The sequence below is a fragment of the Solanum tuberosum genome, unplaced genomic scaffold (assembly GCF_000226075.1).
Source record: "Solanum tuberosum cultivar DM 1-3 516 R44 unplaced genomic scaffold, SolTub_3.0 scf00055, whole genome shotgun sequence".
Classification (NCBI taxonomy): domain Eukaryota; kingdom Viridiplantae; phylum Streptophyta; class Magnoliopsida; order Solanales; family Solanaceae; genus Solanum; species Solanum tuberosum.
This window is the reverse complement of record NW_006238981.1, coordinates 396,146-409,966: the sequence shown is the minus strand read 5'-3', so window position 1 is coordinate 409,966 and position 13,821 is coordinate 396,146. Positions and strand designations below refer to the sequence as shown.

The following is a 13,821-nucleotide window of genomic DNA, read 5'->3' as shown; positions in this document are numbered from 1 at the left end:
GCTCTCGCCACCGCTCAACGACGAAGCCGTTGCCGCGATGGCCGAATACGATCGACGAGCAAGTTGACATGTGAGGATCGTCTAAGGTTAGGGATTCGTAAGCGTAATCAATGTCCAATACGCGATAGGATCCAGAGCTAATGTGAAGCATTAAAACATCGTTGATGCAAAAAAGGAGATCTCTGTAACCGGAATGGCCGCAGCCGGATTGAATTGCGAAAGGGTAATCTACTGTTAAGTTTCCACAGTATGATCTGCATTTATGTGCATCGCCATGGCTGTAAACTCCATGGAGTACTGATAGAGTTTGAAATGTAGTAATGAAGAAAAAAACTGTGAGTATATGAGCCATGGCTGAGAGGAAGAAGAAATGGAAGAAGTATAATGGGTCTCAAAGGAGAAAAACAGAGTAGTGTTTTGAATGATACAAAAATATATTTTTTAACATAGAAAAAAGAAAAAGTTGATAAAGTTGATAGATACTTTGCTTGGTATGCTAAGAAAATGGTGATACTTCATTAACAGAGCTAAGTTAGACTGCATGATTTATGGGGTGGGACCTGTGGCGGAGCTACGGGTGTAAGGGGTTCATTCGGATTCTTAAGTTTAAAAATATTTTATATAAGAGTATATATATTAGATGTTATTTTAATATATCTTAGTGAAAATCACGACTTACGTCAAACTTTATTCACATGGTGAGTTGAATATGTTAAAGGGGATTTCTACTATTTGGTGAGGCCATTCTGGTTTCTTTAAGAAGATTTGGGTAACTTTTTAGCTTTTCTGTTTGCTTTAACTTTCTTTTAGGCACTGCAGACTGGTAGAAATTTTGAGGGACATGATGTTGTTTTTCAGTGTTGGATTGCTTTATGGTGAAGTTTAATTTAGAATAAGGATCATAGTGATGGTGATTGACCCCAAGCTAGCTTTTGTGCATGTTGGGCCATTATAATTGATTTATGTATGAAACATCAAGTAGTGCTGTCTTTCCTTTTTAAAATTAAACCATTATATATTTGTTTAAGATAATTTTATGGATTTGGAACCCTGCGTAAAATCTGATATGTTTGGTGTGGCGAGCTCGACTAAGAAGGCATTGGCTGTGTTGTGGGATACCATTTGCTACACCAACTCAGTCACTCTTATATGGTACATTCAAAGATTATACTATTATTACTATAATGTATGTCGGCCGGCCATTTGACTTAGAAAAGGATTAACTCGCTGTGACATTCTCGTCCGGCTACATACAATGAATGACCTTATAAGTATTACTATTAGGACACAAAATCTTTGGCCATAACGAATTTATCAATCATTTTTTAATCAACTTTGTGTGATTTCTGTCTAAATGCATGTATAAAAAGGAATATGCAGTTGGTAGATATGCATATCCAGTGAGCACTTAGAAAGAGGAAAATTAACTAAATAACAATGGCATCATCAAAGGCTATAATCAACACAATTCTTGCTCTTAGGATTTTAACGCTCTTGTTATGTGCTGCTTCCCTTGCATTAATAGTTCTTACTATGCTCCGTGGCAGCATAAAATCCGAGTTCCGCGGTATCAAGAGCTATAGGTATGTGCTTGGTGCCGCAGCTGGTGGAATTTTGTACTCATTGATTCAGCTGCCTTTTGCAATGTATCATGCAGTAAAAGAGAAGAGATTGATTAGACGCAAATTTCTCCCAATATTCGACTTCTACGGAGATAAGGTATTCGATCTTCTCCTCAAAATTTGTGAAATTTTTAATGTTTACTTTCATTGATTTGGTTTTAATAATTTCGACAAATTAAGTGAATTATAATGAGTAAACATCTCAAAAGGTCACTCAAGTATGTGAAATTATTTAAGAAAGTCACTCAACTTAATTTTATATCAATAAAGTCACTTAACTTATGAAATTTCTTTTATAAAATCACTCAAGTTAACCTATTTTTTCTACAAAATCATTATAACCAAAAGATAAAAAGAGATAATTGTACAAATTACCCTTCAAGTTTAATTTCATAATAATTTCTTCCCTTTTACTTAAGAATATTATGTTTACCTCTTTTTTTTTAATTATAATTTTCTTAACTTAATTAATATTAACTCAAGTGTCCAAGCATTAAGCATTAATGCACTTGGCTCAGGCTTCGTCTCTTCAAGTAAATTTTTAGCTGGTCTTATAGCAAACAAAAAAAAAATCATGAACTGGATTTTCAAAATATTCATATCAATAACTATTACCCTATTAAAAATAATGAGGAACACGACAACAAAATAGTGAAAATGAATAAAAGAAGACAACAAACCTGTAATTTTTCAAAAAAATTATTTCAACCTATAATCCTTTCGATAGCCCACTTTTAATTGAAATTTCATTTTAACTGGTGGGTCGAATATTTGATACTAGTGTTTTAATATGAATTATTTAGTGTTAGGATGACAATAGGGTGGAGCGGAGGAGAGGCAAGGCGGTTTAAGCCTTAACCCGAAAAATATTAACCACCCCGCTTTTTTTTTTTTTTTGTATGTTTTAGACCTACCCCGCTCCGTATCAATCCGTACCCAACCCAACCCGCAACAGTTTTTTAAAAAAAATAAAAAGTTAAATCAAATTTAAAAATGCTAAATTATTTTTACATCTTTCAAAAGCCAGCAAATTTAGATAGATTATGTAATTAAGGATAATATCTTTTATTTTAAGTAGTATTATATGTTCATAATCATATTTCACATCTTTCCAAAAGCCAACAGATTTAAATGGTAATCAGTTTTTTTTTTGTAGCAGTGAGGCAGTGATGCATTAATTTGAAAAATTGAGTTTGTAAACTTAATTTTCAGTTTTCGCGAAAAAAATTTCAAATAACATTTAAAAAAATATATATAAATAGTTTTTATGTGTACAAACATGAAATTCAGCAAATAAAAACATAAGTTAATGCAAATTCACGTTTTTAATTTCACTGAAAAATAAAATTATGAACTGATTTTAAATTAAACTTTTGTTTTGCTTAAACCCACTATCGCTCCGTCCCTGCCCCGCCCCGTCCCGCTCTGCATAGCCTTAAACCCGTAATATCTACACATAGCTTACAAACCCACCCCCGCTTCATTGCAATCCCTATTTAGTGTGGCATGCATGTTTGTATGGAGTAAAATATTAATTTGTTTTGTGAAGTTAGATTTTTTTTTTTGGTAAATTGAATAAAAAGATGCTATAAAATCAATTAAATTAACTAATATATGATAAAGGACAACTTAGTTAAATAATAAATTTTATATTAATAATAATTAGGTTAAGAAAATAAATATGAGAAAAATAAAACAAGAGAGTTAAGTAAAATATTATAAACTACTTGAAGGGTGATTTATGCAATTTTTATTTTTTTTATCTTTTGGTTATATTGATTTTCTAGAAAATTAGTTTAACTTGAGTGACTTAATAAAATGAAATTCATAAGTTGAGTGACTTTATTGATACAAAACTAAGTTGAGTGACTTTCTCAAATAATTTCACATACTTGAGTGACCTTTTGAGATATTTACTCGAATTATAATTGGCGTATTGCAGGTGATAGCATTTTTGTTGGCAAGTGGTGTTGGTTTGGGATTTGGAGTGAGCTTTGAATTCAAAGATATAAAAAGAGGAGAAACCATAGAGAGGGGCTATATTACAAGTGGTCTGCTGCTGGCTGGATTTATAACTATGGCTATACTTACCATTCTTACTTCCATGAACCGCAAAGCAAGAGGCTTCTAGTTAGCTAGTGACTTTTTCCTCCCTTAACAAAATATCTTGATTTCGAGTTGTGGGTATGGAAAATCCTTCGGTAGGGGGAGTGCTTCCCTTGAATGAGTCATGTGCAGTGTATATTCAAATTAGTCGGGCTCCGATGTGGATATTGCACACCGAATCGAATGAAAAATTAATTATTTTTAATGGAAATGCTCTTTAGTGATTCAAAAGTTCATATAAATCACTAATTCCTTCAACGTAACTATCATATACATATGAGTACTTTACGTAAATTCACTCGTCTAACTAAGTACCTTAATCACTTGTCTAGTTAAGAAGGGAGTTAACTATACAATAATACACACACTCGACTATTCTTCCCATGACAATGAATCCATATAAGAGAGAGAAATTTAACCAACTAGTACTAGAACTATAATCACAATCCTTAACATAAAAATATACAAATAAAACAAATTGTTTCAATTCTTCTTATTATGTATACATTTTCCCCAAATTAACGGACTCTTGAATCGGCCCACCATAGAGATATTAGGCTCGGTCCGGATCAAGGCCCATTTCCCTGGTCGGACCTGATCCGGCCCAAGGTATTCAGTCCGAATCGAACATCCAAGTCGGCTTATTTTCAGCAAAGGAAGAGAGAACTGTAATCATCGCTCAATTACTCCATTGTCTGAGTTGCGATTACAAAGAGAGAGGCATCTTCTCCGTTATCAATGGAATCCTCAGAGATAACTGAAGAGGAAACGGTACCTAATGTGAGTTTTTTTTCCCATTTATCTCTCTATATTTGAATTCGTTTATGATTACTTAATAATTAGCTATTAGGTCACTGCTCCTTACTGTTCTTCTTGTTAATATCTTCTACTTGATGGATTCTCCAATCTGAAATTACTCGAACCCCCCCCCCCACTCCCGATGCTCACTCCCTCGGTTCCAATTTGTTTGTATGATTTTGACTTTGACTTGACACAGAGTTTTAAGAAAGGAGAGAAGACTTTTGAATCATGAAAGATACATAGAATGTACCAAAATATCCAAACGTGCTACCTGAAAAGTTAAAATTAAACAGTCACTCAAAAAGGAAAGATTTTTTGAACGGGCTAAAAATGATTGTTTTTGAAATGGACTAGAAAGGAAAGTAATATAAACAAATTGAAACTGAGGGAATACTTCAATTTCCTCAGTGAGGCACTCAAAAAGTGTTGGTTATTTGATTGGGAATTTGGGATTCTTTCATGATTGTTTTAAAGTTCTAATCTTTACTTCATTGAAGGATTTGCCGTTCGAGATACTGTTTGGTCCCGCTAGCTGTTGTAACTGTCTTCCTTGTTATTCCTGTCCCCTGCCAATGCTGTTTCATTGATATTCTTTATAATCGGAAGTGTTTATTTCCTTGTAACTCAGGTTATGGGTGCAAAGTATAGAACAATCCCAAATCCCATAAAGGGGAAATGTTGATGTTGTTTGACACCAGTGTATAACTAGCTAAACTATGAGGTATCTATATATGTGATGCTAATCAGTTGGGAATTGAGCTAAAATGTTGGAACTGTCGGACTACTTTATTTGACTCATCTTGGTTTTGCTTAGCTAAACTTATCGGTTTGAAATTTTTATTTACCTCTCTATGTATGTATCTTTTTTTTCAGAGATCTCAGAAAATGGCAGGAACTGTAAACTGGGGCACTGCTACTGTAATTGGGGTATTTGCTGGCCTTTTTTATGGAGGTAGCAAGGAGGCTGCTGCTTCTGTTGTCAGTACTCCTTCCCTATGTGACTATTATGTTGTGTTTACTGATTTCCTGTTGTTGCGTTTTTACTTAGGAAGATAACTTGGAGAGAGGAAATGCTAATTGTGAAGCTTTGGACAGTAGTAATGGTACATTGTCTAAATAGTAAATGGGAAATCAAACTACGTATTTAGGAGTACAAATAAATGTTGAATTGTTTTTCAAAAAACAACAGAAGAAAACTCATGGTTTTCTTGAATCTCCCAGAACTTATGACCATGTTAACCTTGTATATGTGTATCTTCTTCTACAATTACATCAAAAAGGGGGTAAAAAGATTCTGTTACCTTTACAATTTTTTTCTGAATGTATCATGGCTCTATCTATTAATTAGAAGATCCATCCCCCAAGGTAACTGGACATGATAATTTTTAATCATCCAGCTCGAGCAAGAATAAAAAGAACTAAATGAATCCATACATCCACCTGTATAAGGTTGATTTCCTGCTGTGTTTTCCCAGAGGTCTGGAGGAAAGCTGCAATTAATAGGATTTCCCTAGTCCTCTCTTCCCAAAGGGAAGAACGTGAAATTATTTTCTTTCTGCATGGATGGTTCCTCTAGTATTCATGGGACTTTCTCCTCTTTTAACAGAGCAAGGATGCTGAGGTGATGTTAAAGCTTGGGAGCACACCAGATAAGCGTGAACAGTATCGGCTCATGAGAGATGCTATGGAAAAAAGATTTATACGAGTCACTCGGGGCTCAATAGTTGGTGGAATACGCCTTGGAATGTTCACTGCTGCTTTTTATGGATTGCAGAATCTGCTTGCTGAAAAGCGCGGTGTGCATGATGTTTATAATGTTGTTGGAGCTGGTTCTGCTACAGCTGCAACATTTGGTCTAATTAGTAAGTGGCAGAGTTTGGGTATCAGAACCTCTATCAGATTATCTCCTCTGCCACTCACTGTTTGTTTTTATGATTCCAGTGCCAGGATCACTCCAATGGCGTGCGAGAAATGTGATGTTGGGTTCTGCTTTGGGTGCTGCAGTTTGCTTCCCTCTTGGTAATAGAATGTGACCTGCTTACTAATATTAATCCATTAAACTGTTCTTTACTTGCTCAAAGTTCTTAACCTTACAGTACTGTTAATGCTAGTAAAACTTATAAATTAGTAACTTCAGTTTATTGTAGATGATTTAGCTTATCATCTCTGCTAAGTTTGCCTGGTTTCAAATCATGAGGATCTCAGGCACTTATGTATTCCTTAAGCATGAAGAATCATGTGAAGTAGGGACAAACCTGTGGGTGGGCTATTGTTCTTTCTTTATTAAAAATAAACTTACAGCTTTACTAAAATAAATTTGTTCTATTAGGGTGGCTTCATTTGAAGCTTGTAGAGAAAGCCAATGAAGGGACAGGGACAACTGATGGCAATGAAGTGAAGGGTGGTGTAGGTGCCGCAATTGAGAGACTTGAAGAGCACTTGAACAAAGGTGATGTTAAATCCACATGAACCAGAATCTGATCTTTTCTTGACCTGTATGATGAGTGATATAACAAAAGAAGTTAATACTGGGGGCAGCAAGATGAAAAAAGAAGAGGCCTGAAGCAGACATCTAGTATATTGTTCCCCCTTCCCCTGCTCTGTTTCCTGTCACGGAGCTGTAAAGCTCGCTAACTTGGCCTTCATGTTTTTCGTTCGGAGTGGAATCCTCTATGTTAATCATTATAGGATTGTTTTGATAGTTTGTGCTCTTCATAGATACATGAAAAGAGTGTGGACCAACATTTTGACGTTACAAAAATAACCAAAAACATGGAAGAGGATGTGGTGCTTTATCAGGATCATCTCCCGCCCTCGTCAATATTATGGCAGAAATAGTTAATAACCAGACTATTTTTTGTTGTTGAGGATTACAGTTTGTTTATTTTTCATCTTCGCCCCGTCATATTGGTCAATATTATGGTAGATATAGTTAATCAGTGGAGTATCTTTTGTCGAGAATTAAGGTGTTGATTTAGCATGGTGGAGACTTTTCTTTTTGGCCATTATTGGTGTATCTCCAGTTGGAATGATTTATATGTGTGAAAGAATCTCAGTATGACGAGCAAAAGACTATCGGTACATTACTAGCTCTTTTGATATGCTCACAAGGGAAAAGAATTTGAGAACTATTCCAACTTTGACCGTAATTGTTGTTACGATATCAAATTTTGGAAAGGACATTTTACCCCTGTATTATTTAATAGTGTATTTTAAAAATATATATGTACCCACGTGGATACATTACTATTTAAGTTGAAGTATTTTTCAGATCTTTTTCCCCTCAATTTTATATCTTACACTATCGTTTTGAATGTTGAACTTTTGACGTCCAACAATTAAAACTAACACATATTTCTTTGGTTGGTTTATATTGTGTGAAACGTTACATATTTTACATTGTAAAAACTTATAGATGCACAAGACCACCGAATTGCTATTAAAAAAAATACAGTACAACATAAAGAAGTATCCTATCATGTGAAGTAACTCATTTTTCTCAACCAAATTGCTATCAAAAAAATACATTACATCGTAGTGAAGTTTCCTATCATGTGAAGTAACTCATTTTTCTCAACCAAATTGGCCTGGTAATGACATTTACTTCCTGCAATGCCAAAGTAGCACAATAATGATGCCACAATGGTAATTATCATCGTCTTGTATGTGGATGTAGCTCGCCACTCTGGCTGAGAAACGACACAGAAACCATTCAGCTCGCCACTCTGGCTGAGAAACGACACAAACCATTCAGTGCCAAAAATGTTACCGCTATTTGAGTGAGGGAGGCATGAGAGCTCCACTCCGGTTCTGTTTTGGTACACATTATGACTTATCATTACCTGTAAAACAATGGCACAACAGAATTCAGTTATTTAAATGCAAGGGAAGACGTCAAAGGTAAGAATAAAAGAAACAACTTACCCTCAACACCATTAGTTAGTGTATTTTCTGGTGCCGGCTTTACTGTTCTTTTTGCTGACTCAGCTGCAAAAAACAATTACCCAACCATCAGTTTTTGTACAGTCAACCATGGAAAGTATCCTTGGGGCATATCATTACAAAAGAACTCGCCTTTAAATTTCCTTTTCTTGTTCGCCCTCCTCCTTTTTCTCTCTGCTTGTGTCAACTCTGTTTCTTCTTTAACATCTCCTTTGCCAGTAAATACTTCCTCAGGAGCCAGCATAGCAGCATCAGAGACCGCCATAGGTGCAATCTACCATAGAACAAACAATATGAGCAAACATGGTTGAGCAACAATGAAGTTATGCAAGTTGATTTGAAAATAAGAAATGTCTACTTATTCAGGTCAACTCACCTCTTCCATTGCAAGTGCAGGGACATTTGCTTGTATAGACATATCTTCTATCACCTAACCAAGTTGAGTCATGGAGAAGTAACATGAGACGAACCGTTTAGAGATGGGAAAATCACGCCAAATGTACATTGTTATAGTCATACCGGTTTTGGAGTGAAGTGGAAATGAGACAGAGCATCCAACTTCAAGCACAGTTTCTTAAACAGCATAGTGGCCTGTATTGACATTCAAAATAGAGCATACTCAAAAAAGGTGCAATCAAGTAAAGCAATTAAGACCTGATTAATCCCTTCCTTCCCTACTCCACACGCTACCCAAACTTTTGAAGTTAAAGAGAGTTTTTCCTCCCCTTCACATGCTGTAATTTGTTAGAAGTGTGTTAACGCAATTACCCAACAATTACATTCTATTAGATTGCTCATAATATTCAAACAGCAATAACATGTTTCAGTCTAGAGTTATCATGTAATTAAAAAATGCATCAAGTAGTCCGATATATGCATAAGACAGGTACATAAGACGAGGCAAATAAAAGGGGTCAATGACAAAGTTAAGAAGAACAAGAACCACTCCTGCTTTAAAGTAGAGGGCTGGATTATAGGTGAGAGATTAAACACCTCTTTTTTCTGCTCATCTGAGAAGGATATTGCTGTTGACACAAGGCCAGTCTTCTGGACATATTCCTCCTGCAAAAAAAAATGTAATAAAGTGGCAAATAAGATCACGGATTTCCTTTAGAAAGTTCGTGAATGAAGAATATAGAGTACACATATTTACAGCAGTAGTTGCTGCCAAAAAGTATCAATCTCCTCGAGTAACATGAATACAGGAGCACTAACCTCATAAATTTCGCCAAGTCCCTTTTTGCTTTTATTGTCATCCTGCAAATTGATAAATCAAAAAGAAACATCAAATCATAGCATCGTTAATAACAGCTATCCACTTGAGATCAGGATAGAATCCACTTAATTGGACAAGTATATATTTTTACATATAGAAACATTATTTACCAGTTCTTTTGTTTCTCGCGGTGCTCTGGATGGCAAGCTAGGACGTTTCTGAACATCATCAAATCGGCCCTATACATTACAAGCTGGGGTCAGTTGCTGGTTATACCTTGTTTCATGCAGACTCAAATGTTGGCTAGGGTGGCAGAGAAGAAAAGGAACAGATAGAGAAATAACAAAAGAACAAACACTGATATGATCATAACATCTGTAAGGAGATTCTTTTTGATAAAGTAAGCCATACAAGTGTAAGGAGCTTCTATAATTTCCACGTGCTTTACCCATGGAAAAAAAGAATCAGGCCCGCACGTCAGGGGGCGTGTTGAGAATATAATTAACTACATTAAAGTGTGTTTTCTCTAACAAATTAAGCTTTTAGATGAGATATTCACACACTTCAACAAAATGTTGCACTCTTTTCAAGTGCATTTTTCTGAAAGAGAGTCTAGCATTGTAGTTAAGCGCACGTGCTCTCTACATGTGAACCAAATTCACCAAGAAATTACTAGCAAGCACTTCTCTAAAGAATAACTCCATTCCACTTCATCAAAAGAAAAAGAATACTTCATTTCCACACGAAGAATGCCCCAAATTCAGTAGCAAAGGAACAAAGTTATTTTTAACATTTGCACGGTCTAAAGAAAAAAAGACTTAGATATTAGCAGCATAGCGGCAATAGAAGAATATTCACCTCAATGATACGTTTCTGAATTATTTCTTCAAGTGTTGCAGTAACCTCTTCAGTGATTACAGGGGGAGGTCTCACATTGTGTTCAAAATCCAGATCAACTTCCAATGCACTATTCTTTGGCCTTCTTGCAGCAGTTACCTGCCAATAAAGATTATTAAAACATACAAAACCGAAGACACCATGTGGTACATATAGCTAATACATGTTGATGAATGAGTGATAGGGAAATATAAAGGAAGAGGGAACAATTAGAAAGGAAAAGATTTATGGAGATAGTAAGTAGCATCTATAATGAGAGTACGGGGATAACCGAAATTCAGTTTTCATCTTGGATCTGGGCTTGTGTATTCATGAACGGGTGTTTCTTCCAAGTAAATACTTAAAACAAGGGAATTATGAAAGAGAGATCTTACTTCTCCTTGCATAGTCCAGGACTTCTCTTCCAAGTTTGCTTTCTCCATATCCTCAATTGTAGATCGGAGTTTTTCAAGCTCTTTTTCATGGGTAGAAAGTCTTTGCTTCTTCTAAAACAGAAGAAGAGAATAAATTAGACAGAGGAAACATGTATAGATCACTTATTCATCTTCATACACTTTACAACTGAAAGGACAGAAAGTATACTACCTGATTGTCATCATTATCATCAATCATGTCATCATCGGTTCCCATGTCATCTGATAGATCCGATGATTTAACAGTTTTCTTCTGTCCAGTACCCTTTTTCGAACCAAAAAAGTCCTCATATCTGTGTATCATCAAGAAAAGTTTGAGCAAATTAGAAGTGTCAATGTTTCATGTAACATAGTTTAAAACCTCTGTCTTGTATAATGTGATTGACATTCTATGTGAGGGGTGAAAAATAGTGAAAGGAAACTGTCATGGCACAAGTGCAAGGTGTCTTACTATTAAGCAAAGAACAACAAATATGGAATGTGATTCTGCAAGGTTTCAGCCCATTTCGGAAAGTTAGTGCTTGTAGATACTTAAATAAAACTTTGAAACTTAGTTAAATGGTTGTACCATCAATGACCGCTGATTAGAACAGCAGTGAAATATAGAGGGAGAAAGAAAGCACAGGCTCCTCTGATATTAGCAAACCAGAGAGCATGTTCATCCGAAATCACTAATCTAGTACTCCCTCCGTTTCACAAAGAATGGTCTAGTTTGACTTGGTACGGAGTTTAAGAAAATAAAGAAGACTTTTGAATCCTTTGGTCCTAAATTAAAATTATGTCAAATGTACAAAATTGCCCTTTAATCTTGTGGCCTGAAACAAACCACGTGGAAAACTGAAATTAAAATGTTACCAAAAAAAGAAAGAGGTCATTCTTTTTGAAACAAACTAAAAAGGAAAGGAGGTCATTCTTTTTGAAACGGAGGGAGTACTAGTTAACTGTCACAATGACATAATATAGAATACAGTTGCCGGGGAGGCAGAAAGAACACCCTGCAGTATCTGCAGGGAAATTCTGACTACATAAAGACAATGTTTGAGCTTCACCACAGAGCCTAATCACATAGTATTATCCAGTCCTTCTCGGTTAAAGGCAATATGGAAAATGTCACTCAATCACCCTTCACAGCCAAATCTATTCTGCCTAATTGACATCAACGATACTACCTAATGGACAATCCTCAAGTCTTGAAAAACAACCAGAAGATTTTAAAGTGTCTTTTAGTCAAATGGACTGAGACATGTTGGTTTTCTATCCCCTTGAGATCATTGAGCTAAGACCAACACTGCCAATTCTTCTCAACCTTTGGTAACTAATTCATGTTTTATTTGTCATATAACACTAAAAGGATTAATAAGTACGTGGAGAAAAGACACACCTGGCAATTTCTGTACCTTCATCTTCATCATCTCCGAGGCCCATTAACCCAAGCTGCAAAAACAAGATACTGGTAAAAATGTATGCTTTATTAAAGAAGCGCAAATCTGCAGTCACCAATCTACTTGCAACATGATTAACTTAGGCAAAATATCTGAACCACCAAACGACTAAACAAAGTCCGCCTTCATTTTCAAAATCAGCAAATTCTTACCTCGTCATCTTCCTCTTCGTCCTCCTCGTCGCCTTCTTCACCATCTTCTTCCTCTTCCTCCTCCTTTTTCTTGTTACTTCTTATCTTCTTAGTCTTTCCCTTCAATCCATACTCCCTTGCTTCATCATACTCCATATACTCTTCCAACTCATCTATCTTGAAAAACTTATCTTCCACTCCCCCTACCCCACCATTCTCCTCCTTCTCCTCCACGTCTTCACTCTTCTCACCATCATCACCCTCCTCTTCTTCATCTACCTCCTCCTCCTCGTCCTCCTCCTCATCATCAGAATCATTCATATCTACATCTTTAAAGTCTTCACTTTCTCCATCCAATGCCAGTTCCTCTTTCTCCCTCTCTAAATTATTCTTTTTTCCACTGTTACCTGAACCTAAATTAAAACTCTTTGAAATTTCTTCCGGTTTCTTCTCAAATTGTCTGATTTGACGACCGAGGGAGGTAAGTAAGGGCTCGGATTGAAGGTCAATTTGCTGCCATATTTGTTCGGCATCAAAACCATCTGTCAAGAGCTGTGCGAAGGGCGACTTCGGAGTGTAGGGTTTGAGAGAAGAGTATAGGTACTTAGAAGCTAATCGAGCGGCTTCGGAGAGCTCCGGTGATGCTGAAAGATAAAGAGGTGGTTCAGTTGATTTAAGCCGCCGGAGGGCATTAACGCCGCCAGCATTTTGGTTGTCGTCGGTTGCCATAGAAGAGAATGATGGTGTGTTCTTCTTCCCAACAATTAGAGGTTGTAGGGTTTAAGAAAGGTTTTTGTTTATTTAACATGTTTTCTTTATATATTTTTGAGAAGAAAAAACAAAATAGTCCTTCATGTTTGGGATATGGATCAAAGTTGTCCCTATACTTTGACTTTAAAGCATTAATAGTCCTTCAACTATAACCAAATTACTTTACTATGGTATAGGAATAAAAAGGCAGAATGGTCTGGTGGACCCTTCTACTTGTATCTGTTTGTATTGTGAACCCTTCTACTTATCCTTTTGTCATCTGGACCCCTGAACCCATCCAAACTCAACATTTTAAACACTTTTTTTGATGTGGTATGGAGCGTGTTGCACAAACACGTACACGTTGGCCAAAAAGAAAAAAAAAATAATCCACGTATGATATTATATTTCACGTGGCAAATGACTCACCTTAAACTAAGAATAGTCTAACTCAGGCGAAATTTTTCAAACCTTCGCGACTTTTACACTTCTCCTCTTCTC

General features: G+C 36.0%; 4 protein-coding genes across 7 annotated transcripts in view; 2 read left to right on the top strand and 2 right to left on the bottom strand.

Moving 5' to 3' along the window:
• Window positions 1-425, bottom strand: part of LOC102592312 (uncharacterized) — a 1,705-nt gene extending 1,280 nt beyond the window's left edge. The window contains exon 1 of the mRNA XM_015307381.1: window positions 16-425. Coding sequence (XP_015162867.1) covers window positions 16-352 — 337 coding nt within the window. The 5' untranslated portion in view covers window positions 353-425. The remainder of the gene's footprint in view (window positions 1-15) is intronic.
• A 1,012-nt stretch (window positions 426-1,437) lies between these two features.
• LOC107060054 (CASP-like protein 4D1) lies at window positions 1,438-3,753 on the top strand. Its single transcript, XM_015307359.1, has 2 exons — window positions 1,438-1,719; window positions 3,565-3,753. Exons 1-2 carry the CDS (start codon window positions 1,438-1,440, stop codon window positions 3,751-3,753), a joined length of 471 nt encoding a protein of 156 aa, XP_015162845.1.
• A 629-nt stretch (window positions 3,754-4,382) lies between these two features.
• On the top strand, window positions 4,383-7,509 carry LOC102591983 (uncharacterized). Its single transcript, XM_006344350.2, has 5 exons — window positions 4,383-4,508; window positions 5,403-5,507; window positions 6,136-6,391; window positions 6,471-6,548; window positions 6,859-7,509. The coding sequence occupies exons 1-5, from the start codon at window positions 4,467-4,469 to the stop codon at window positions 6,996-6,998; spliced, it is 621 nt and encodes a 206-aa protein (XP_006344412.1). The 5' UTR covers window positions 4,383-4,466; the 3' UTR covers window positions 6,999-7,509.
• Window positions 7,510-7,941: 432 nt separating this feature from the next.
• On the bottom strand, window positions 7,942-13,346 carry LOC102591201 (U3 small nucleolar ribonucleoprotein protein MPP10). 4 transcript variants are annotated; one of them, XR_367046.2, is made up of 14 exons: window positions 12,592-13,346; window positions 12,379-12,431; window positions 11,170-11,290; window positions 10,959-11,069; window positions 10,546-10,683; window positions 9,858-9,926; window positions 9,687-9,728; window positions 9,465-9,533; window positions 8,991-9,062; window positions 8,848-8,901; window positions 8,604-8,745; window positions 8,454-8,516; window positions 8,299-8,371; window positions 7,942-8,218 (listed from the first exon to the last, which is right to left on the bottom strand). XR_367046.2 is itself a non-coding variant. In XM_006344348.2 (13 exons), exons 1-13 carry the CDS (start codon window positions 13,297-13,299, stop codon window positions 8,355-8,357), a joined length of 1,659 nt encoding a protein of 552 aa, XP_006344410.1. In that variant the 5' UTR covers window positions 13,300-13,346; the 3' UTR covers window positions 7,942-8,354. The 4 variants fall into 4 exon arrangements, 2 of the variants coding, with proteins under 2 accessions (XP_006344410.1, XP_006344411.1); XR_367047.2 differs by lacking the exon at window positions 7,942-8,218 and adding an exon at window positions 8,244-8,258; XM_006344348.2 differs by having other exon boundaries at window positions 7,942-8,371.
• Window positions 13,347-13,821: the final 475 nt, after the last annotated feature.